The 25184-nt window shown below is 36.7% G+C and overlaps 1 protein-coding gene across 11 annotated transcripts in view; it reads right to left on the bottom strand.

The window, feature by feature from the left end:
• The window catches only part of Pard3 (par-3 family cell polarity regulator), a 636430-nt gene that overhangs the window by 235879 nt on the left and 375367 nt on the right, over positions 1-25184 (bottom strand). For 7 of the 11 annotated variants that reach the window (XM_042685969.1, XM_042685972.1, XM_042685970.1 and 4 more), the window contains exons 11-15: positions 24603-24731; positions 22319-22357; positions 12372-12560; positions 11544-11714; positions 1563-1713 (exon numbers count right to left, since the gene is read on the bottom strand). In XM_042685969.1, the coding sequence (XP_042541903.1) occupies positions 1563-1713; positions 11544-11714; positions 12372-12560; positions 22319-22357; positions 24603-24731 (679 nt within the window). The remainder of the gene's footprint in view (positions 1-1562; positions 1714-11543; positions 11715-12371; positions 12561-22318; positions 22358-24602; positions 24732-25184) is intronic. The other 4 variants (XM_042685971.1, XM_042685973.1, XM_042685975.1 and 1 more) reach the window with 1 other exon arrangement.

Raw genomic sequence — 25184 nt, 5'->3', positions numbered from 1 at the left:
GAAAAATTTAGCAATTTTTTTCAAGTGAGAATAGGAAGGATTTGAGGAGAACAGTAGACAATTCTGTAAGTTGTGTTGATGTGTTTTTCTTCCTTTTATGCCCACTATAAAGTTCTTTGAAGCTAGACACTGTTCCTTATTTGTCTTTGTATCTATAGCAAAAGTATAGTACAATCTCTTGCCAGTGCAGGATTTCCATAAACATCCACCGATGAATTAAACAAGTTCTTGTTTCAAAGAAGCTCCATGATAGAAACTTGAATTACATTAAATGTATTCAAAATGGATTTAAATTTAGGGTTTTACTTTAAATTAGAGCCTAGCAAAAATAGACCAATAATACAAGGGTTTTATGTCAGGTGTTATTTTAATCAAAACTGCCTCTTATGTTTTAAATTTGAAAATTCTCACAAAGTAATCCTAAGATGAGCAATTCTGTAATCTAACCACTCCAGTGGCAAAGCAGGTCTTTACTGACTGGATCTGTTAGGAGAAAGCTGAACTGCAACAGAGCAAGGCTAATCACCTCATTACCCACTGGGGCCACGCAGGCAGCAGGCAGCTGAATCCAGACAAAGGATGCCGAAGACTATGTCCAACATTCTAAGACTAAAGCTTTGAGGAAGTCTAATACAATTAAAATGTATTCTTTATCTACTAAGTCCAGCCAACTGACTGTGAATATTTCATATGGATGCATATCTAGATGCATATGTGTTTCCTTTCCTCTTTCTTCTCCTCTAAGCAGTGCTATTGTGACTGACAATAAAACTTCTGAAATCTCCTTGTTATCATCATTACCTTTTTGGTATCTTGATACCGGGGCTTGAACTCAGGGCCCTTAGCTTTTGTGCTCAAGATTGGCACTTTACCACTTGAGCCACAACTCCATTTTGTGCATGCGTGCGTGCGTGTGTGCTTGCGTGTGTGTGTGTGCTTGCGTGTGTGTGTGTGTGCGTGTGTGTGCGTGCGTGTGTGTGTGCGTGTGTGTGTGTGTGTGTGTGTGTGTGTGTGTGTGTGTGTGTTGGTACTGGGGCTTGAATTCAGGGCCTGAACATTGTCTTTGAATTTGTATGCTCAAGGCTGACAACTCTACCACTTGGGTCACAATTCCGTTTTTGATGATTAATTGGAACTATGAGTCTCATGGACTTTCTACCAGGGCTGACTTCAAATTTCTCAGATCTCAGATCTCAGCCTCCTGAGTAGTTAGGATTACAGACATGTCCACCAATATCCAGATATAAACATTATATTTGATTGATCTTAAACCTTCACTTACTATCTCCAACAAATTAAGAATACGCTCCTGGCAGGGAAACATTTCTTTGCCATCCTTCTCTTTTTGCTCTTCCCTCATGTTAAGGGATCTAAAACTCACTTAACAAATCAATGTATTGATTTATTCTTTCTACATTAACATTTCCTGAATGACTGCAGTGAAGCTGTTCTTTTTCCTCTTGGTAATACAGAACTCTTTCATATTAATATTACATTAATAACCTCTCAGTGAACCAGAGAAAGCACAAACAAGATGGGAGGAGAAGTGTGACCTGACTTACCCATTATCCTACTGAGGGCAGCATTTCTCGTGGGTGATTCGTCGAGCCCCTCAATCCCACCGTAGAGGGAATGGGAGATTCTTCGCTCTCTATCATCCAGCACTGTTTCAATGGGCAGCTCAGGTCCAGGGGGGCTCCCAGGTGACTTTAGCTAGAGAAAAGAGGGATTGGAAAGGAAAATCAGTACTAGAGGCCCATGAGCAGCATGGGGGAATTATAACAACTTGCCCAAAGCCTGCATCCAACTGGGTACCAAATGAACTAGAACTTTTCACCCTGTACCAAAATAATTTGTGATGACAGCTATGCCTAATGACCAACTTTCTGTACCACTTTACACTAGACCCCCCATGAAGTTCTGTCAGATTTCAACCCGTGTAGGAAAATATGTATATTAAAAGCTTTTTTTTAGTCTCATCTTGTTGCTTATTTTTTCCAATTTGTTAGTATCTGTTGAAGTCAATTTAAGTTATGTTTAACTCAGAATTCTTTATTAGATGCTGCTCTGTAGAAGTCATGCTTCTTGAAAATAAATGCTGGGCTTCATTCAGCTACAGCTTTTATACCTACAGGATATGACTATACCTAACTGCACAGATTTGTATGTGTGCTAGTGGAATTATTGTCTCCTCCAGCGGTCAGATCCAAATGCCTCCAACAAAACACTGAAACTCAATTTCTTCTGATAGAAATCAACAATAACCAGACTATCATCTTACTGTAATCTTTAAATATGAGGTTGTAAGTAACTAAACACTTTAAGATTATACAAAAGGGTTGGGTATGCTGGTACACATCTGTAATCCCAGCTATGGAGAAAGATAGGAGGATTTTGACCCAGGTCCTTGTTGGCAAAAACTCAAGACCTCAAGCAAAATGTAACAGGGCTGGAGATTTGGTTATCAAGAGGCAAAGTGCTTTCTGAGCAAGCATGAGTCCCTGAATTCAAAGCCTGGTACTGCCAAAACAGCCAGCATATAGCTCATATTTGTATTCTGATCTATTTGGAAATCCAAGGGCATTACTGTTAGAAGCCAGCCCAGTCAGAAAAGTTTGGTGGCCTTCACTTCCAAAAATAACCAACATAAAACAGGTAAGAGGCATGGTTCAAGTACTAAAGTGTCAGACAAACAAGCGAGTAATATGTGAGTCTGAGTTCAAATTCCAGCATTACAAAAAAGAATATAAAAGCATGGACTGAGAGTTTTAATGAAGCACATATATGAATATTTAGCAATCTTGTACAACATATAAGAAAAAATGTGTCAATCTATGATTATGAATCAAATCAGCACATGCATTCCTTAAAACAGCTGTGTTTAACCAATCAAGTTTTTCCCAAAACTACTTGGAAGAAGACATAAATGCTAGTGAAGCCTTGAAACACTTCTGCTTCCAGGGCAAACAGTATACTTAACTCTCACATTGGTGGTGTGACTCTGAGCACAACCTCTACATGGATTAGCTCCTCAGGAGGACTTATGCCTACCAGGGATAGCTTGAATCAGAGGCTAAGCATACCTGAGAAATGGGCTACCTGCATAGGTGAAGGGCTCAGCTCAGTTGGATAGGAAAAGCTTGTACTCTCTAAACACAGGAAACTCAAACTTCCAAGGTTCATTCCACTGCACAAATGATTACTTCTATTAGAAGCCATCATGTGTTTCCTATAAATGAAATATTTAATGAAGTTCTGAATTGGAGACTTATCTCTCCTAGTTTGATAAGCACTGGGGAGAGTTAATGCTTCGAAGGGTCAACACAATTACAATTGGAGGCACGTCAAACTGCAGGAGAATAATAAACTTGCAGCACTGGTGAATTGGACTCAATAAGGTTTAAATTGTGAAATGAGGATTTGTTTTATTAGCTTTTTAATTGCAGATTAAAACTGACAGCTTTACTGAAAAGTAAATTAAATATTCAAGTTCTGTAATATAAAAATAAATAAATAAAAGAACATTTTCTGAATGAATATAATGCAAAAATTCCAAGATACTCTTGGGAAGGTAAAACCAACAGCAAAATAAAACTCCTGTCTTCCATCTTTAAGAATAAGCATATTTAAAAAAAAAAAAATAACAAAACTGTGAGTTTCTAGGGCTGTGTAACTCAGTAGTAAATCACTTGCCTAGATGCTCAAGGTTCTACGGCCAGTACCTCAAGAACAATAAAAAATATAAAATTTTAAATAAGCATACACATTAAAAAACACCTGATGTATAAGTATTAGACATGTCTTGTTTGATGTTAAAATATTTAATCAGAAGACAAATAAGTTTGCCTAATAATCTAGGTGTAATGGCTCAAGTCTATAAAACTAGTTCTTTGGGTGACAGAGGTGCTCGATCAAACTGGGGTTTAAAGATACAGAGTCTCCATAAAGGACCCTGTATTAATCCATGGCTAGGCACAGTGTTTGTGCTCCTGTCATCCCAAGCTGGGAAAAAAGAAAATGGCTGGGTGCAGCAGTGCATGCCTGTCATCCAGTGACAAAAGTAAGCACAATAGAAGGACTGCAGTCAAGATGGTCTCAACACAAAGTAAGACATTATCTTGAAGAAATAAAAAGAGGGAGGTGGGGAGGGATTGGCAGAATAGCTCCAGTGGTAGAGTGCCTGCTTAAGTGTGAGGCCTTGATTTCCACCACCAGGACTGCCAAAACCTTGTGTTCCTGCAATTTTTTTATATAATAAAACCTTATTAACTTCCTTAAAAAAAAACAAAAAACAATAGACATTCCAAGGGACTATCTTAGAATTTTATAGTCAAATGAAAGAACTGTCCAATAATTATAGTCATTTCTTTTCTTTTTCTCTTTCCTTCCTTTCTAGTTCTTAGACCAGGATTCAAACTTGGTACCTGACGCTTCAACTCACTGGCTTGCTCTACCAACTGAGCCACACTTCCAAGATGCATTATACACATCTATAGTCCTAGCTACTCAGAAAGTCAAGATTTGAGGATCATGGTTAAAAGCCAGCCCAGGCAGGAAAGACTGTGAGACTTATTTCTAATTAACTACCAGAAAAGCAGAAGTGACACTCTGGCCCAAAGTGGTAGAGTCTTAAGCAAAAAAGAGCTCAGGGGGCTGGGAAGTTGGTTCAGTGATAGAGTGCTTGCCTGGCATGCATGATGCCCTGGGTTCAATTCCTTAGCACCACATAAGCAGAAAAGGCAGGAAGTGGTGCTTTGGCTCAAGTGGTAGAGCGCTAGCCTTGAGCTGAAGAGCTGAGGGACAGCGCCCAGGCCCAGAGTTCAGGCCCCACCACCAACCAAAAAAAAAAAAAAAAAAAAAATGAAAATAGTCAAATAAGAAAGAAAAATTGTAGACTTTGGGTCAGAAAAATAAAAATAGTAACAGTCTCTACTAAGACAAGTAAGATACTTGTTCAGAAGGATTAGCATACTTGTACAATTTCCTGGGAAAGATCCTATACCTTTCTACTTCCACCAACATCTAATTTCCATTAGGAAAAACAAACAAAAAAAATATTGAAAGGAAGAAATTAGTAGTCCACTGTATACATATTTAACAGAACATACAATGGCTTTAAATTCTATAGTTGAAAAACATTGAGGCATACAGTTTTGTTTTAAATCATCTGATCATATTTTTGTTTTGTTTTGCTTGAAGAAAGTAAGTTTCAAAAGAGAACTGCCAGGTGGCCTACCAGCCAGTGGGAGTGCACGCTGAACAGCCTGGAAGAATGCTAGCCCATGCCCTCAGAGCCTACATACACCAAACTGTATTAAAATGAGCTTCACTGGAATAAGAGAGTAAACAAGTGCAGTTTTCATTTCAGCATTACTGCTGCTCAAAATGCAAATCTCACTTAATTCTGGCCATTAGCCTTGTTGTCTGGGCCTTCAGCTCTGCCCAGTCATCTGTCCATGAAACAACAAAAACAACCCTACCTTGCATCAAGATCATCCATACTGGCAAGGGTGCAAAGTGATGCAGTATTCTGCTAAAAATTTGGAAATGTATATTATAGGTCAAAATATATCATGCATTTTGATTCTCTGACCAGGAAATTCTTTGTCTTTGTGGTCACTACCTTAAGGAAAAATAAGCTAAATCAACAGTAAAGATTCATATAAATCGATACTTAGAATAACTATTCACAAAGGTATAAAAATTAAGAATAATTGAAATCTGAAAACAATGTAAATATAGTATGCTTTTGAAAAAAGCCACTCAAGTTACATATCACTTTTATAATTGAAAAATAATATGCTTTTTACTAAAAAACTGGACATTATCCAGAGGATATGCTTTTCATTATATACTTGGCACATTCTTCTCTTCATAGGAAAAGTTTAAAAATATGCCTTCTTTGAAAGGAACTAATATAATTTCTGTGGGGTTTAGAAGAATCTTATTTTGTTGTAAGCATGCATTAGTGGGTCAGATGATAGCTGTTTGGGTTATTTTCTTTCACATGAAGAAAATGTCTACCACCCTCTCCACTATAAATATGAAAAATCTGGCAGTAGTCCAGTCTTAATCCCCTTCAGCAAACTTAGAACTGGATCTGAGCTGGTAATTGGCAAGATCATATTATTTGATATTTCAGACTTTTTGAACATATTTATTCTGTTTGATTCCCAATGTCTGCCATAGAGCAGGCACTGGACAAGTAATTAATTTGCTAAATTCACTGCTGAGAAAAGTGAATGACTCAGATTTTCCTACAAATGTGCTAGGTCAGGTGGAAGGAGGCCTTTACCACTGAGAACACATCATACCATCACACTGTTGAAATGAAATGATGTTTAACCTACATTACTATTCTGTATCAAGGATAAACATAGATAGGTAAACATAAAGCAACTGGCACAAGGATCAATGTTAGTTCTAGGAGAGAATGAGGGCCTGTGAGGGGAAGGTTTCAAAGCCCATTCGTGTAGGACCACATGCCATTTCCTCGCATCGTTATTTAGTGAGGCCAGGCAAAGACAGCAGCAGAGGTCACCAAGCACATAAGGCAAAATAACTGCAATGGGGCCATCTGACCCTAAAGCCCAAGCTTCTACTGCATTCACCTTCAAAAAACAATCTGGGTATTAACTGCCTGAAAGACAGAGCCAATCCCTTATTTAACTTCTAACTTCTCATTTACTCTGTCACCATGTTGGCCTTGTAGCCATTGAAGAATTGACCACCCTATTATATCCCAGGTGCACAAGGCCATCAGGCAAAACCCCAGGTATGCAGAGATGTGCTTGAAGCAAGCAAGGTAATCCGACCTAAGCCAGGCTGTAAACATTCCATTGTGGGCCTAACCAAAGTCCCCACCTCCTCCTCCCTTCCAGCCTTTTCTTTAACCTCTATGTCCTTGCTGAGACCTGATAAAAGCCCAACTTCCATTCCTGTGGGATGGTGGTTTGCTCCTAGCTGTGTCTCAATAAACAGTTCTTGGCTCTTGAGATAGAGTCCAGCCTGTTCCTTTCTCCTCTAGTTCCTAACAGGCATTATGCAAGCCATTTGACCTTCCTGCATTTGTTTCTTAATGCATACAAAAAAGAGAATCATAAATGACACCTCAGGCTCCTCCTATTTTCATATACCTTTCTAATTTTAAAAGGATTAAATCTAGAGAAACAATTTATTTTCAAGTAGTCATTGATGACTAAATCCCTTCAAATGGGATCTAAGACAAATGCTCACTTGGCTTTATAGAAAATGGCATCGAGCACAGACATTAACAAAATAACTGGAAGCTAGGTTAAATTATAGTGATTTTCACAAATATTAATTTCCTTTAGATATTTAAAATAAAAATAACTCTCATTCCCGGTTATTTTAAGTAATAAAGGAGCAATGCCAGGTATTAACTACCAGTCCCCTCAATCCCCTTCAATATTAAAAAAAAGATTGTCCTTTGGGTAAGTAATACCAATTTTAACTATTTGTCTTATATATTCCCAAGCTGAAACAATGGAAATCTAGGACTTAAAATTTTTATCTCTAAAAAAATTACACCATCTTTCTGAAACATACAATAAGAGAAAGTCACATCTGTTGAGAAAAGAGAATACAAGAATAGAATGAATACAATAAAAATAGAAGAAAGACAGGAGAAGGAAAGAGAGGGGAGAGGAAGGCAGAGGATTAGAAAAAATGTATAATTCTTTTTCAAGTATTTTTAATCTATAGTTGGATGAATCTCTACATATACAGCCCATGGACGGGGAGAGACTACTGAATATCTTTAACAAGAACCAACAACAGGAGAGCCTGAAAAACAGTGACATTAAAGAAGAGGCCTAAAAAGGAATCTTTGGAGGAGAGTTAAGAGCCAGAGTTCAGCAACAGAAAAATAGAGTCACTGAGTAAGAATTAGGTAAGCAAAGCAGTCAAGTAAGACATATGACTTTGAGAATGTCCCAGTGTGCTACACAGTACCAATGTCAACAAAATTCAGTGTTTTTAAGATGACATCTAGTGAGGAAAGTTGACAAAAAAAATTAAAGAAAATTTACTAAGCATGTATAGTACTGCCACATATAATGGAAGGAACAATATGAATAAGAGAGATCCTATGAATTCTTATCTTCTCATCTTGATTAAAAGATGAGATGGTAAAATATAGTGTTGTGATGCCACAGACTGGACTACAGGGCTGACTAACACAGCTGCAAGGGAAAATTTCAGGCCCATAATTTGGGTTGAGGTTCATTCATGACAGCAAGATGTTTTATGCTTATATCAATATTTACTGTTACATGATTTACACATGCTCTCCCAGTGATTCAAGGAGAAGATTTTCCTAAAGTAATGTAAGCACAACACCAGCAAAATTATGTCTTAGGACTTATGGGAAGTTGAACCAAGCTCTTCTGTCTTCATATAATTCTTTAGTTAAGTCCTAGCAGTACAAAAGTCTTCTCTGTAGTATTACAAAGAAAGCGCATCACTCATGATAAGGTTTTTGTTGTTGTTGTTTCTAAAATCTAATTGTTTTATAAGCATACTTTGTCATAAGAAATACCAGCAATGCATGAAAATGATGCCATAAAGAATATAGAATATTAAAGTCTATTATTGTGTATGGCAGCTGTTTTCTTACTTAAGTCATTTTCATTCACATAAATTCATATGTAGATGCAAATGTGACACAAAGATACTTCAGTGGGATTCCAATTTCATGTCTTTTACAGGGCAACAGGGAATAAAATCAGTGCTTTTATCAAAATATTTTCAAGCTGGTGCCAGTTTTCCTTGCTACTGTTTGGGGAACAATTGGGAACAAGAGGAATCAGAAACAAGCAGAAAGCTGATCTTCCATTCATTTCAGATGCTCAGTCCTCCATAACAATCAGTGTTTTTATGAGAAGGAAAACTTAGAAAAGGTGTTACAAATCTTACTTTGTTCTTAAAGTGACTATGATGATATATTGTCCAGTGTAAGATGAGAGAAGGTTTGACCTCTGTTTTAGTCATCTCTGTGACTACAAGATCTAACACATTTCCTGACAGGTAATAGATGATCACTGAACATGCATAGGCAAATACTGTCCTCTGGAATGTCCTCTTAAGCAAAATTTAACATGGAAAAATATGTGTTGTAAACTTACTGTTGAGAATTTTTCACATAATACTTTGAAGGACTTACATTAATCAATAATTTGAAAAAAATAATATAAAAACTGTTATTCAAGAATATCAGTTCAAGAGCAGCTCAGTGACAAGAGTGCTCATATGGCATGTGTAAAGACCTGGAATCCATATTCCATAATAATACAAAACAACAACAACAACAATAATAATAACACCTGCCAGGCACTGGTAACTCACACCTATAATCTAGCTACTCAGGATGATGAGATCTGAGGACTGAAGGTCAAAGCCAGCCAAGGCAGGAGAGTCCATGAGACTCATATCTCCAAATAACCAGAAAAAAAAAAACAAAAAAAACAGAAGTGAAGATGTGACTCAAGTGTAAGAGTGCTAGACTTGAGGAAAAAGAAAAGAAAAGAAAAGAAAAGAAAAGTTTAGGGACAGAGTCCAGGCCCTGAAGTCAAGCCCTAGGACCAGCACAAAAACCAAAAAACAACACACACAAAAAATAAAGAATTCCAGTCCAGAAGTCTACACTGGGGACAGAGTGGGGTCATATTTAGTATAAATTAATACTCTATCTTACTTTTTTCTGGTATTATTAGTTAAGCTGCAACGTTTGTTAGAGAAATAATTTTTAATTTACATTTGATAAGTAAAAAATAAATCAATGACAATAATAAATAATAAATCAATAACACAAATAAATGAATATTCCTTTAAAAGGTGGTTCTCTCCACTTGACTATACCCTCTGAGCTCAATGAACATTTGCTTTGAAAAATATAGCTATAACATAAGCTCATTGCTTTCTGTATTATCTAAGTTGTCACTGTAAGGTCCGCCCTGGGAAGGTGAGGCAGGCTCCTCCCTCCTCTTGGCTAAGTCTCCGCCCAGTACCTGTGTCACCTAGGTAACTGGCACACCTGGAGGTCAAGACCTAAGCCACAGGGCTCTCCCCCCCCCCCCCCCCCCAGCCCCACACACACACCAATGCTTCCAGGGGAAGGTCCCAGGTCCTGAGGTCACATCCCTATCCAGTGTGGCCACACCTTTCCTCACTTGGCTTCACCTTCTCCCCTTGGCTTCCCTATTTAATCCCAGGTTGGACCTCAACCTGCCCCTTCTTTCAGCCATGTGGTCTCCACCTTGTGTGGCAGAGAAAAGGTGGCGAAAGCTGTGGTGTTCTCTTTACTAGCTACCTACTTAAAGCTACCTATTTAAATACCTAACAGTCACCACTTTGCTTTATATGTATTAATTAAGTGAAGCCCCCCCCCCCTTTGTTTTTGCTGGACCTGGGGCTGTCTCTGAGCTTCTTTGTGCCTAAGGCTAGCACTTTACCACTTAAGCTACAGTGTTACTTCCAGCTTTTTCTGAGTAGCTGATTGAACATAAGAATCTCATTGACTTTCCTGCCCAGGCTGGATTCAAACCATGATCCTCAGATCTCAGCCTCCTGAGTAGCTAGGATTAAAGGTGAGAGCTACCAGCACCTGACTCAAGCAGAGCCTTTTAAGATCAATTTAAAAAATTTAGATATAATTTTCAGTGTGTACTATCTGCTAGTAATTTTGACTTAGTTAACTGTAAAATTCACCACTCCAGTGTCAATTTCCTGAGATACATAATTTATTTTTCATTTTTAAAGGCTCTGCTTGATGAGAAAGTACATTTTCACTTATTGGAAAGATGAACACATACTTTGCATTGTCTATCTTTCCTAATTTCACATGGTGGACAAGTGTTTTTTCAGTGCTTTGGATAGAACTCAGGACCTCATGCACACTAGGCAAGTCCTTTACCACTTTGCAGTACACATTTAGAACCAACTATACCAGCATAACAGTACAGCTCTCTGACTGAAAAAGGGCACTTGGTAGAGGGGACAGGAAGGAGGAGACAGCCCATAGAAGAAGAGAAAGGAGAAGCTCAAGGGGAAGGAGGCTCCTAGCACTAACCACCTTACTGGAAATAACACTGAACAAAGTCAGGCTGCTCCTCATTAAGAACACTGGTAAGGGCATCCCACTGAGACAAACAAGGAAATAAGCAGCCACTTCTGGCCCCCAGCATATCCCTGTTGGGCTCTGCTGACTGGAGGGAAAACTACAGGCTTGAAGGAGGAAGGGGTGTGTTTATATTCCTGCAGAGCACTCAGATGTAGGTACCTCTGAAAAACTATCTATCTGTGCACTGGCAATAGGAATAGTTACATGCACTTGTGAAAACATTTTGACTGTACTATTAAGAAAAATCACAGTCTATTCACAAAACAATAGAAGAGGGCAAAAGTAATGTGGTCTTTAGAGGTAATGTCTCAGAAACTGCCATTCTTTATCCAGTATTAGGTTAGGAAGGATGTATACAATAATGTTGTCAGACACTAATACTTCTAATTTTCTCCTTTTTTACCTCACTACACTTGCTTATTCGCCTCGCCACAATGAGCTGGATCATGCCACGTTTGTTTCCCTCTGTGGACATGGATCTCCTGAGGGTCTCCATGGCATCCTGGTTGGTCTTGCCCAACAGGGATTCTCCATTCACAGCTATCAGCTGATCATTCACCCGCAGTCTTCCATCCTGGGAAGAAAGCAGGTAAAAGACATGCTGTTAAATAGTCTGCTGCAGGAGAAATTACTTTCCCTTTAGTTTAAAACATTAAAACAAAGGAAAAGAAGGAGATGGGGGGAGCGTTGAATCCTAATGGATTATGCTCAATTGAACAGTAGCATAATGAAGTCTATGCAGACATTGTAACCTGCTCTATTTCAATCATTTACATATTTGTAAATTGAGTCATTATCATAATCTGTAACACAAAATGATTACTTTCTTGCTTCCAGAAACACCCACAGTGGTTATTTACAACACAAGTCATGCACAGGCTCAAGGCCATTAGACATCTATAGAAAAATGCCCCCTTCAATAGAGGAAACCTCTAGACTGAGAAACAGAATGGGAGCTCCACACTAGGGGAAGGTGAAAGGAACAGATTAGCCTTCACTAAGGGGCCCCAATAAGTTTTTGCACAGAATATCTCCATTTGACAGGGAATGTCTACAGAGATAAACAGGGAGGAGCTGTGATTGCTCCTAGTTGCTTGTCAGGAATGGAGGCTTGTGACCAAAGCAGACAGAACATGTCCCTTAATTGGACACACTTCTGACATAGGAACTGGGTAGAAATTATATGGTTTTGAGAGCGGGCACATGCAGGGTAAAGTTGGCCTGTGCTTACTTTGGATGCTGCTCCTCCGTTAATAATAGACTTGACAAAGATTCCCAAATCTGCGTGGTTTTCTTTGGATCGGTTGCCTTTGACACTGACACCCAGACCAGCAGATCCTGAATCATTAAGCGGAACTTCAAATGTCAGAAATTCTCTGGTGCCATCAGGTGTGAGAACAATATCCTCCTCTTCTGCTTTCTAATAGGGAACAAAATTGAACATTGAGTTTTATTCTGGTGTCTCTTCCTCACATTGTTCTTTTAAAGATTTTAATCGTCCCAAGCATAATATTTTCTCCAAAACTCCCGGAGAGCCTGTCTGTACTGCTTCAGATAACTCCTGAAACAACTGCCAATATCTTCATGCCACATTTACTTCAACACTAAAAGAAACCTATATCAGAATCTGAGAAAAGGGGGTGGATGTAGAGGGAAGACTAAAGATAATCAGATCTCTAGACTTTCAGATTTGTGCATGTGCTTATTAGGTTTTATCATTTATTTTTGTATTTTTAAACCACAAAGGGAAATAGTAACTAAAATCAAAACAAATATAATTTGCCATTTCATGTGTCATTGTTAGTTCAGTATGCACTAATGTACTTTTTTTCACAAGCAGTAACAAGTTCTGATGATCCAAGGTCAACATAAAAATGTATACAGATTTGAAAACTCTGAAAATAAAGTTTTAAAAGATGGGAGTCAAAGTAGAAATACAACTGAGCTTGGAAAATTTTTCCCACTGTATTTTATCACACACAATATAGCTGATGAATAATGTCCATCCTGCTTAATTAAATAGCTATATATCGTGTTAACTTCCTAACAATAGACATTGAGTAAGAACGAAAAATTTTAAAATACACCACATTTAAGTTATACAAATAGTTATAAAGTTTAAGTTATAACTCCAGGAAATACAAGAAGATGACATATTCTGTCTTTAAGAAATGTTCCACCTGGGCTGGGAAGGTGGCTCAGTGGTAGAGCGCTTGCCTTGCATGCCTGAGGCCCTGGGTTCGATTCCTCAGCACCACATAAGCAAAAAGAAAAAAAGCCAGAAGTGGCGCTATGGCTCAGGTGGTAGAGCGCTAGCCTTGAGCTGAATTGCTGAGGGATAGTGCTCAGGCCCAGAGTTCAGGCCCCACGACCGGACCAAAAAAAAAAAAAAAAAAGAAAAGAAATGTTCCACCTTAGAAGGGGGAAGCAGGTTGCCTTCTGAGCCCTACCTCATCAATCCCACAAATGCCATGGGACCACCTATCATTCCCAAGGATTTTCATGGGTTCTCTTCAAGTTGAAAGACCAGAGCTCCTTTTAAGTGCAATATTTATAGTTGGATTATAAAATTATAATTGGATACAATTTATAAATGTTTACAAATAAATAATATGTATTTATAATCACAGAAAGGAGGTATGACGGACTCTTGAGTCAAACCACTTCTCACAAGTTCTCCTCTTCTAATTTCCCCAAGTTTTAAGTGTTTCTTTAGTCCCAACTTTGCCACTCAAAGTAGAGTTAACTAGTTATTATTAAACAATAAGTCATATAATGGTATGTAGTTAGGATGGCATATACTGTATTCAAACACATATAAGTTGGTTAATGTTGACAATGGAAAGTAGACCAATTTTAATTTTGTTCTTTGCACATTACTGGATTTTTTTTTAATTTCTAAGAAGCCATGACAAAATAATTTTAAAGGGCATGTAGGAATTTCACAAATAATTTCAGATGTGTCAATTATAGCATTAAAAATTAAATAATTGTTGAAGTCCAACATCCATCTGTGTTTTTAGATTATAATACAAATCATAAACTATGTTAAAATCTTCAAGTCCATAATAAAGTGACTTTTCTAATTTATTAACATTCAGTCTTAACACCTTCCTTCTGTCCTTCCTTCCTAACACAGTTGCTCTCTTTCCCTGTATTTCTTCCCTCCCTCTTCTTTCTTTTTCTCTTTCTTTCTTCTCTCTTTCCCTGCCCTCCTCCTCTTTCTTTGCTAGGGAAGTGATCAAATCCAGGGCCTCATGTGTACTAATAAGCATTCTAGCTCTGATCTACCTAGCTCCACAGTTGAAAGGTTTTTGCTTTTGTGTTTTGCTGATATCTAATAGATAGCCTGATAACTAGTAAATATGAAAAAAGACTTCAATACAAACAAAATCACTACTGTTTTTAAGACATAAAAAATGTGTAATAAGGAAAATAAAGAGCAGTTGAAAAACCACAGGGCTGCTCATCATAAAAACTTCCCAAAGGAAAAAAGTCTGCTTATTATAAAATCTTATATTTAAACTATTATCGGAGAAAAACTATAATGCAAACAAAACCAATGTACCATGGAAAAAACAGAAATAAAATATTCATATCAAAATGTTGATACTATATTGTACATTCATTATACCAAACAATCTATATTCAGGTATTACTAAGGTCTGTAAAAATAATTTTTGTTTTAACCATATGATTTAAAACAACTTAGTAGCACTATAGAGAATTCTTTTTTTTTTTTTTTTTTTGGTTGGTCATGGGGCTTGAACTCTAGGCCTGGGCATTGTCCCAGCGCCACTTCTGGCTTTTTCTGCTTAGGTGGTGCTGAGGAATCCAACGCAGGGCTTCATGCATGCCAGGCCAGAACCCTAAAGCTGAGCCACCTTCCCAGCCAACTTAGTAGCACTAAACAAGTGAATGAATAGCACCAACACAATGTAAAATCTTTTAGAAAAAGCAAGAATGTTAGGGCTAGGGCTTTAGCTGAGTGATGGAGCATTGACCTAGCACGTATAAGGTCCTGGGTTCCAATACTCAACATCATAGAAAATCAAAAAGTGAAAAATAAAAAGTAACAAAGAAATTTACCAGGGGCTGGGAAGGTGGCTCAGTAGTAGAGCACTTGCCTTGCATGCATGAGGCCCTGGGTTCGATTCCTCAGCACCACACAAGCAAAAAGAAAAAAAGCTGGAAGTGGCGCTGTAGCTCACGTGGTAGAGGGCTAGCCTTGAGCTGAAGAGCTGAGGGACAGCACCCAGGCCCAGAGTTCAGGCCCCATGACCAGACCCCCCCCCCCCCAAAAAAAAGAAATTTAGCAAATAGGTAATAACATCAAAACAATGAAGAAGTAAATAAAAGATAATTTTACATTGTTAATCAGTACATTTAATACAGTAAAAGCTGCATTTAAAAAGACATGGGAATAAAAAATAGTCCTTACGTGAATGTTGATCATGATCATTACCTTAAATCTAGGAGGTTCTTAACTGCCACTTACTGATTTTCATCTTCAGTATTGGCCTTTTTATGTTCACTAATTGTTCACACCTTCCATAACGTTTTATAAAAGGCTTAAAATTCTCACTTTCCCTACTTGAAAAATCAAGACAAACTGACTGCATACTTGAAGTTGGAATCATTTCCTGGCTGCCAACCACACTCTGAATGGAACAATTTAATTTATTATGAAAACTGCAGGATGGGAGAAATAATCTTATTTTTCAGCTCTCTTATCAAATCTTAAGTCATTATTATCATTAAAACCATTAAAGTGAAGTATTTCACTATTAATCCACTTGGCTCTTGACATGAGATTAAAATTAGTGCCAGCTTTTAGAACTTAATTCTTTGGCTGCAAAAATGTTAAAAAAATTTGCCTTTCAGAAACAATTTGAAATGCAAAATTATTGAGAATATCCATGAAGTCATACTTGTGTGTTCATCGCTACCTTCTGACATAAACTAAAAGCTTTTTTCTATACACTCATTACTCCATCCAAATTCTATACCTTATCAACCATTTCTTGAGTAAAGCTTTATAAACACAATGTCTATCTCAAAGTTTGGTGTATCTATTTGGTTCAAAACGAAGAGTACTAAATGATGACTGTGTGGTAAATAGCACCTCCCAAACCCCAGTGTAAAATCTGTTATAAAGGCAGACATGGAATTAAAGTGTATTCTCTAATTTGCCAAAGTCCTTTGAACAAGGCTATATGTCAAGCACATGCTCATGTGTTTACATGTACATATAGTTTGAGCGATGCTTTCCATTTATTCAACTTTACAGTACTTGCTTTGCCTACCTCTCCATTAATATTTTTTTCTTTTATTATACTGGACCTTGAATTTAGGGTGTTGCACTTGCTAGGCAGATAATCTACCACTTGAATCATACCTCCAGCCCCTCCAATGGCCCTTTTGTCTTTTAATGCTCAGAAGACAAAGGGTAGTTCAAATAAACTTATTAGAAATAGGACTCTAAGTGGGTATTATGAAAGTTATTAGGCTTCTCACTATCCTCAGAAAAGCAGAAAAGATACACAGTCATAACTAAATTGAGAAAAAAACATTATTCCTAGTGGTTCCTAGTTTTCCTTCTTCCCTCAACAATGATGTCAACAGCTAGAGGCTCCATCTCTAAATCTACAGCAAACTGTAATAGTTTCCTCTTCCAATAAAAGAGAAAATGATAACCATGCTAAATGGCAGTAAAATAATTAACTGAAGAGTAATTTGAACCTCACTAAAGATTTTTTTAAGTCTTTAGAAAATATTATGAAAAAAGCAAAAGAAATACAGCTTTATATGCATATGATGATAAAATTATATAAGAAAATATACTGATTTGGGGCTCTGCAAAGAAATAAATGATTCAGTAAACAATCTATCACTCTACTAAAATTCACTGATTCCTCACATAAGGTCTATCCTCCAGTGAGTTAATATCTTTAATGCACAAATGTGTGATGTGTGATAAATTAATAATTAAAAGATGAGAGCTCTCATACTAAGTGGGAAGCAGATGTGAAAAAGTCATTCATTATAGAAAGAGGAGTAGACTACGGTGGCTTATGTCTGTAATCCTTGCTAGTTAGGAGGCTGAGATCCAAAGATACCAGTTCAAAGCCAGCTCAGATAAGCAAGCCTGTGAAACTCTTATCCAATTAACCACCAGAAAACTGAAATCAAGCTGTGGCTCCAAGTGGTAGAGTGCTAGCCTTGAGCAAAAAGTTCAGGGAGAGAGCCCAGGCTCTAAGTTCAAACCCTACAACCAACAAAGAAGGAAGGAAGGAAGGAAGGAAGGAAGGAAGGAAGGAAGGAAGGAAGGAAGGGAGGGAGGGAAAGAAGGAAAGAAAGAAAGAAAGAAAGAAAGAAAGAAAGAAAGAAAGAAAGAAAGAAAGAAAGAAAGAAAGAAAGAAAGAAAGAAAGAAAGAAAGAAAGAAAGAAAGAAAGAAAGAAAGAAAGAGAAGAAAGAGAGTCGCAGACTCTTAGGTCTAATTAACTATCAAAAAGCTGGAAGTGGAGCTGTGAATGAAGTGGTAGAGCTCCAGTCTTGAGCAAAAGGAGCTAAGCAACAGCATCCAGGCCCTGAAAAAAAAAAAAAAGAAAGAAAGAAAGAGAGAGAGAGGGAAGGAGGGAAGGATGGAGGGAGGGAGGGAGGAAGGAAGGAAGGAAGAAGGAGAGAGAGAGGGAAGGAGAGAGGGAAGGAGAGAGAGAGGGAAGGAGGGAGGGAGGAACATATAGCTTATTAGTTCTCTTTTTCTACAAAACTGTAATATTCTTGAGTGTTAAGTCCAACCTGAAAAACTTCATACTTTCCAACAACAGAAAACTGCTCAGTAGACACCAACAGGGCTGTTTGCACTGCCTATCTAATCTAAAGATTCTATTTTTCACTATCATAAATTTATGAAATGTTAGAAAGATGTAAGGTGAACTTATATCTCAATCAAAAGTTCTACTAGCCATTACCCTATCTATCTAACTTTAATGTCTTATTTTAATTCTCAGTCTAAATCAGTTGTAGATTATCATAATCAATGGAAGAAAAAAATGAATTATGCTTTCACTTTAGAGACCTTAGGTTAAAGGTACTTATAATCACATGAAAGTTTAAATACTACCAGAGTTTAAACAATAATGCAAGACAAATGAATTCTTTAAGTACAAGTAACAGAAACTACCACAATGAAGAATCAGAGAAGGAAGGGGAGAACTCTATGGTATAGAACTGTCTTGTGAAACAGGTAGGGCTTTGAAGTTACCTGTCCAAATGGACAGTGCGAGGGATAGCAATCCAGTTATGGATAAAGCACCCACATACAGTCAGACACAGTTAGAGAAAGAAAAGACAAAAGCTGACCTAGAACCAGTAAAGAGAATCACTGACATTAAGCACATATTCTAGTAGAATCTGCATGTATAATCCATTATTAATATAAATAAATGAAATGGCTCTTATCACATCAACTGGTAGGATGCCATCTGAGCATAGAATTCTTTTTCATTTATTTATTTTCATAAAATCCAATTATACTTTATCAATATCCAACATGAAAGTCATATTGCATTACCCTGACACACACACACACACACACACACACACACACACACACACACAGAAATATATCTTCTTTTTTTGTTTTTTCAATTTCATGTACTAAACTTTTCCACTACAACCAACAGTAAGAGCTAAATTCTGCCCTGCAGATTTTGTTGTAAGAGAACCTGAAGCCAATCCTCACTCCCAAATTTGGAGCACACTAAATTTAATTATTTTGCTTGTCCTTTAAATAGGATATTACCAACTAAGTCATGAGTATGATAAAGTGAAATAACCCACATGAAGAGCTTAGCATAGTAACAGATGAATAAATGTCAGCTCTGACAGAATTGCAGTGCTCTATGCAATGTTAAACATTAAAAGAAAAAAAAACCATGTTTTTGAAGCCTGTATAAATCACATACAGCTCTTAACAATCTTAATGTATTTCCTTTGGGGATGGGGGAGGCATCTCCACAGCAACCTTCCAACCATTAAGGTGGATAAATGATGATTTATTCTAAAATCAACCTGGAGGAAGTTCACAAAGAAAATTGGAGATTGGACTTGTATCACTGGTACATTTTCTCTTTCTAGGCATAAGGAAGTAATAAGGAAAAAGTAATCTAGGCTTTCATAGATCTACAACTTAAAACCAAAGAAAATCACTAAGAAACAATAATAAAAAACATCACAACTTAAGTCATGTTTTTTTTTTTTTAGTTCCACCAAAGGAAGAGGCAACAATGCTTGATAAGAAATGTACTCATTACCTTGCTCATGTAACTGTAACCCCTCTGTACAGTATTTTCACAATAAAATATTTATTAAAAAGAAAAGAATTGGTACACAGTGGCCACTCCACCTTACAGCACTGCTATCAGACTGGCTAGAAAGAGGGGAAGAAGGTTTGAAGAGTGGGTATTTTGTTGTTTTTGCATGTTTAATGCAGAAGTTCCTCTTAATCATTAAGAAATAAAGACCTTTGAATATACACACAATCTCCGAATTGTCTCCACTAAATTTTGGTAGGGACATTGGGCACCCATGGAATTACAACTTTCTGGGATTATGGTGTTGATTCCTAGCTGTGCTCTGAACTTTATTTTGCTAACTGTAACTGAGTGACTGTAAATCACTATTGTATTAATGAAGCACTGGAATGTCTAATTCTAACTCATTATTAATTATGTTTGCAAATTGTCTTTTAAATAAATTGGTGTGTGATCAGCTATTGAAATTGTTAAATTGTACAGATATTATTCATGCCCACTTTATAAAAACCAAAAAGTTTGATCTTTGTCCAATAAATTGCTAAGTAATGTCAATAAATCAAGAATGAGTACTATAAGGCAAATTCAATCTTGCTTCAGACAATTGTCACTACAGCTACTAATTCAAATCCAGTATTCTTAATAAAGTGTTGCATACTCTGATAGATTTTTTTCAGAAAATTATGGACTATCAACAATTCATTGTCATACCATTAACATTAAAGGAATTTTAAAAATTTACAAGTACAAGGAAAGGGAGAAACTTAGATCTACTCGATTTTTAATGGTACTTTTAAGCCTTTCATAATCTGAAATGTTATTAAATAGCACTACACAAAAGGAAGTATAGATGTCAAAGGACACACAAATTAAAAAACAAAAAATGAGACACGGCTGTAATCCTAGCTACTCAGAAGGCTGAGATCTGAGGCTTGCAGTTCAAAGCCAGCCCAGGAAGAAAAGTCTGTGAAACTCTTATCTCCAATAAACCACCAAAAAACAGGAAGTGGCACTGTGGTCAAGTGGTAGAGAGCTTGCCTAGAGCTCAAAAGCTGAGGGACAGGGTCCAGGCCCAGAGTTCATGCCCCATAACCCAAAACAAAAACACCCCACAAAAGTTGAGAACAAAACTATGCTTTAGTTTAGAAAAATGCTTATTAGATAAAATAACCATTTACAATCAAAAGTCAGATTCACAGGCTTCTTTTCTAAACCCATTTCTCTTTAATAGCTGAACCATAATTGCAAATGATCATTTTCCTGACATCATCATTTTCTATATTACACTGTTTTGATCATAAAGGATATAGTTTATGTGTGTAGTCATTCTGTTTTCTAAAATATTCTATGCTATTAAGATTCTAAACCACAAAGAAATGGCACTTTACCAAAGAACACATTGCTGGTATATAGAGTATATGCTCTATTATGTGTGTGGTTGTGAATTCAATACCCAGCAACAAGAAAATAACTAAATAAATAATTTTAAAATGGAGCCAGCAGTGGTTGTAAATATCAAGTAATCCATACTTCACCACCATCTTTAATATGCATTCATACATATATACACCATATCTGGTGCCAGAATGATTAACCAGTGTTAAATGATGACTACTTGAATATTTCCTGTTGTAGTAACATGCTGGCTTAAGCACTGTACCTTTGACACCATACTTTGCCACTGTCACTGTCTTTTCTAATAATGTAAGTTGCTCTTATACTCCAGTTAGTCATTACAATTACTCTGCCAATCTCCAAATCTATATCCTCAGCACATATAGAACACTGTGGCTTTCATTAGGTATCACCTCTCTATTTGTTTTACAGACAAAACTTCAATAATATGCATTTTTATGATCACATTTCTTAATATATAATAGCCTCAAAGTTTTTTGTTGGTTTTTAAAAATATCTTCCCCTGAGGTCTGACTTCCAATCCATTTTTAGAATGATGCATATTTGAAAATAGCATTCTATTAGTTCAATTTGTCTATTACTAAATCTAAAAACTGTTAATTATATTATTCAAGCCCTTTATATTCTTACTTTTTGCTTCCCTAATATGACATCTTTGAGAAAGATATGGGTTAGCATTACCCACTGTGGTTTTGTTACATTTTCCTTCTATTCAAAATAGTTAGGAATGATAGGTTTTTATGCTGTATGGTTTGATGTATAAAAGATTTTGACTGTTAGAATTTCTACCAGCTAATATTAAATGTCAATATAAAATGCCTCTTTTTGTCCCTTGTATCACATCATTGCAGAATCAGGAGGTAATCCTTGCTTCCATTGTGTTAGCTCTGCCTGGTAGAACCCAGCTTAACCGTTACTTGAGGCTGAATAAGGTATGTCTTCCCAACACAACATGACTATGTCTGCACTTTAATCTGAACTCAGAGCATTTAATTTTTGTGAAGAGAAATTATCCCCTTTATGGTTATTGTGACAGCAATCATTAACTAATAACTGAAATACTGTTTTTATCTTTCCTCTTTATATCACACTTTATTGTACTGTTTATCAAGCTATTTTAAGGTTCCCCCCAAATTTTATAGCAAAGTATAGCATGTCACAGGACATACTTTGCATGTGTCAAACTACTGCCACCTGCCCAAGTTTTAGTCCTTCACATGAATGAATACCAATGACTCTAATCTCTCTCTTTTATGTGTGCTTGATTAATTAACCATAAAAAACCATAAAACACTGCATTTGGGGTAGCAACAAGAAGTCATTTTAAAACAAGACCACTTTGGCAAAAAGGCAGGACAAGTAACTTCATATTTAATTAGTAAGAATTTCATTTTATTTATTGTTGCAACAAGTCTACATCCTGCAAAAGATGAAAATTCTTACCGTTTCTTTTGGAACCTGCATCTGGCTTGGCTCTGCACTCTAGAAGAATTGAAGAAAAACATAAATACAGACTGACCAAAGCCATCTTCAACACAGGGGGACACAATGCTTTTAAGAGAGATTTTGTTGTAAAAATCCACAAACTATATGAAGGGCAAATGATTATATGATGGCTGGTTTATCACTCTGCTTTCCAAGTTTTCAATGATATGTGGGGTATTCACGTGGGGTTTTAGATTTTTTTTTGATGTAAAATTCACTTGTTCTTTCCCAGAACATCATGAATTTATTATGTGCAGGAAAACAAATCTCATCAAACTGATTTCCTAATCATGGTACTGTTTCTAATTTTGTTTTTAATTTTCCCAACCAGATCTAAGTTTTAAGATGCAGGGTTATTTGATAGCTGGACAGATAGAAATCTGCACCATAATCTCAACCAGAAGATTTCTTTCACATATTACATCGGGGATAAATGTGATTTTTTAAAACATACTATAGACTACTTTCAAGGTTGGTACTTAGGTTTTTTTTTTTCAAGGCACATTGATAAAACTATTTAGATGAAAGCTATAGAACTGAAACCGAGGCACCTCCAACAGAGAAAAGGGGGTTGCACTAATTGGATTTGAAGATCATTTTTTTAAAGTCCTATTTAAGTTTTCAGAATCGTATTCTTTTAAATCTTGAAAAGCAGCTGCAATGTGCATAATAGACTGACAGCCTACTGGCTCATTCTTTAATGAAAAGCTCACAAGCAATAAATTAAATAACCAAGAAAAAAAGAAAAGAAAGAGGCAGCAGACGGGAAAAACAGAAGCCTGGAAGATCCAACTTGGAGCAGAACCTGAGCAACCTTGGGCTGGCTCTATGCTGGCACTGGCTCTGAGAAAACTGCTGAAGAGCAATGTCTAAGTTTGGCAATCTAATAATGCTAACCAGCACGGCTTGGATCCACCCAAGATGAAAGCTTCGTCAAATCCCATGGAAAGCTTGGTAGTGGTTGGGTAAGTGCTCATTTACAATTTAATAGAGACATCTCCAGATTTAGGATCAGGTGGCATTTTAAGCACAAAATTGGATAGCAGTGGGGGGAAAATGGAAAACAGAATTAAAATTGAGAATGATGCTTTAAACATTTTTAAATATAAAGAAGTTTTCATAATTTATTCAAAATCAACCTAAAACAAAAGTGCTTACACTTCTCAAACCTATGCCAGCCTGAAATTTCCATAAAAGCACATAAGGATTTCTTGTATAACTAAGGTACAGGGGATTCCTGACTGAAATTTATCTTTATTTCTAAGAAATATCTATACAAATAAACATAATTTATACAAAAGAAAGTATTTTGCTTTTCATTGAATTTTTTTTATCACTTATGAGACATCCATACTTAAAGTTACAACCAAGAGGATTAGGTTATCATTTGGGGAGTGCTTTCTTAAAACCTTGCCACTTACTCTAGTTTATATTGATGAACTGCTATTTAGAGAAAGCTGAAAGTAGTTGAAAAAGATATCAAATACTCTTAAGACAGCTCAAACTGAGTAGGTTTTGAAATATTTAAAATACCACTTTTACTTGAAATAAACAATGTTTTCACCATAGCAAAAGATGAAGGTGACTTATTCAATTATGTCATTTTTATATACAAAGGAAATCCAGCACTTTTTGCAGAAAAATATTTAGAACTAGATTTTATATATATATATATATATATATATATATATATATATATATATATATATGTATATTCCATTGCCACTAATACCACACAATGAGAAAGCAAAGTCGACAAGTTAGAACCACTTCATTAATTTCTTTATATCATGCCAAATAAAGTTATCACTACTTGTAGTAGCCACAAGGCTTTTTTTTATTTTCAGTAACACTATTTTTTTTAAGGTATTCCTTTTTACACAATAGTAAGCAAGCAGCTTTGGCTTAGTGACAGTTACTATGAAACTATGAGATGTGGAACTTTGCCATATGTAGATGAGAAGATGGCCAGATTTCAACCATATCATTTAGACTGACAGCTATGTACATTGATAAGTACTTCATTATCTAGAAAATATCCCTATGCCCTAATGATTAGATGTCTCTATATTAATTACAAAACATATGCATTTCTAAAATGTTTGTACTGGGTTAGGGCTGAAAGAAATGGAAAATATAGAAACTCTTTAGAGAAAGTCTCAATAAACATGCATCACCACATAGCAGCCCCAGACCCTGCTCGCGGGCATGAGAAATCATCCACCTCTCTACATTTACACACCAGTTCCCTTGGGTGGAAGGCGTCTTCCTGTCGAAAGACCAGAAGGCTCACAGTCCCTTCCATCTTGGTGCTTCTAAGCAAGGAGACAACTTCTTCTTGTGATTTTCCGGCTAAATCAACTCCATTTACCTAAAACAAATAAAGTATTTTCATCTGTCATTCTAAAGAAGCAGATAGGAGAAGACACCATATCCAATGTGAAATGTAACTCATTCCATACTAAATTCAGCCATAACCTAGTAACCATGACACTTCTAAGGCTAATTAGAAAAACAACTTAAACTAGATACCTTGAAGTAAGCTAGGAAGTAATAAATATTTTAGTGTTCATCAATAAACCAGAAGCTACAACCACCAGGGCATTAAGAATTAAGAACAGGGGCTGGGAAGGTGGCTCAGTGGTAGAGCGCTTGCCTTGCATGCATGGGGCCCTGGGTTCGATTCCTCAGCACCACATAAGCAGAAAGAAAAAAAAAAAAGCCAGAAGTGGCGCTGTGGCTCGAGTGGTAGAGCACTAGCCTTGAGCTGAAGAGCTGAGGGACAGCGCGCCCAGGCCCAGAGTTCAGGCCCAACGACAGACCC

The sequence above is a fragment of the Dipodomys spectabilis genome, unplaced genomic scaffold (assembly GCF_019054845.1).
Source record: "Dipodomys spectabilis isolate Male_0828 unplaced genomic scaffold, ASM1905484v1 ptg000096l, whole genome shotgun sequence".
NCBI classification, from domain to species: domain Eukaryota; kingdom Metazoa; phylum Chordata; class Mammalia; order Rodentia; family Heteromyidae; genus Dipodomys; species Dipodomys spectabilis.
The sequence above is the reverse complement of the archived record's forward strand: the minus strand, read 5'-3'. Positions and strand labels throughout refer to the sequence as shown.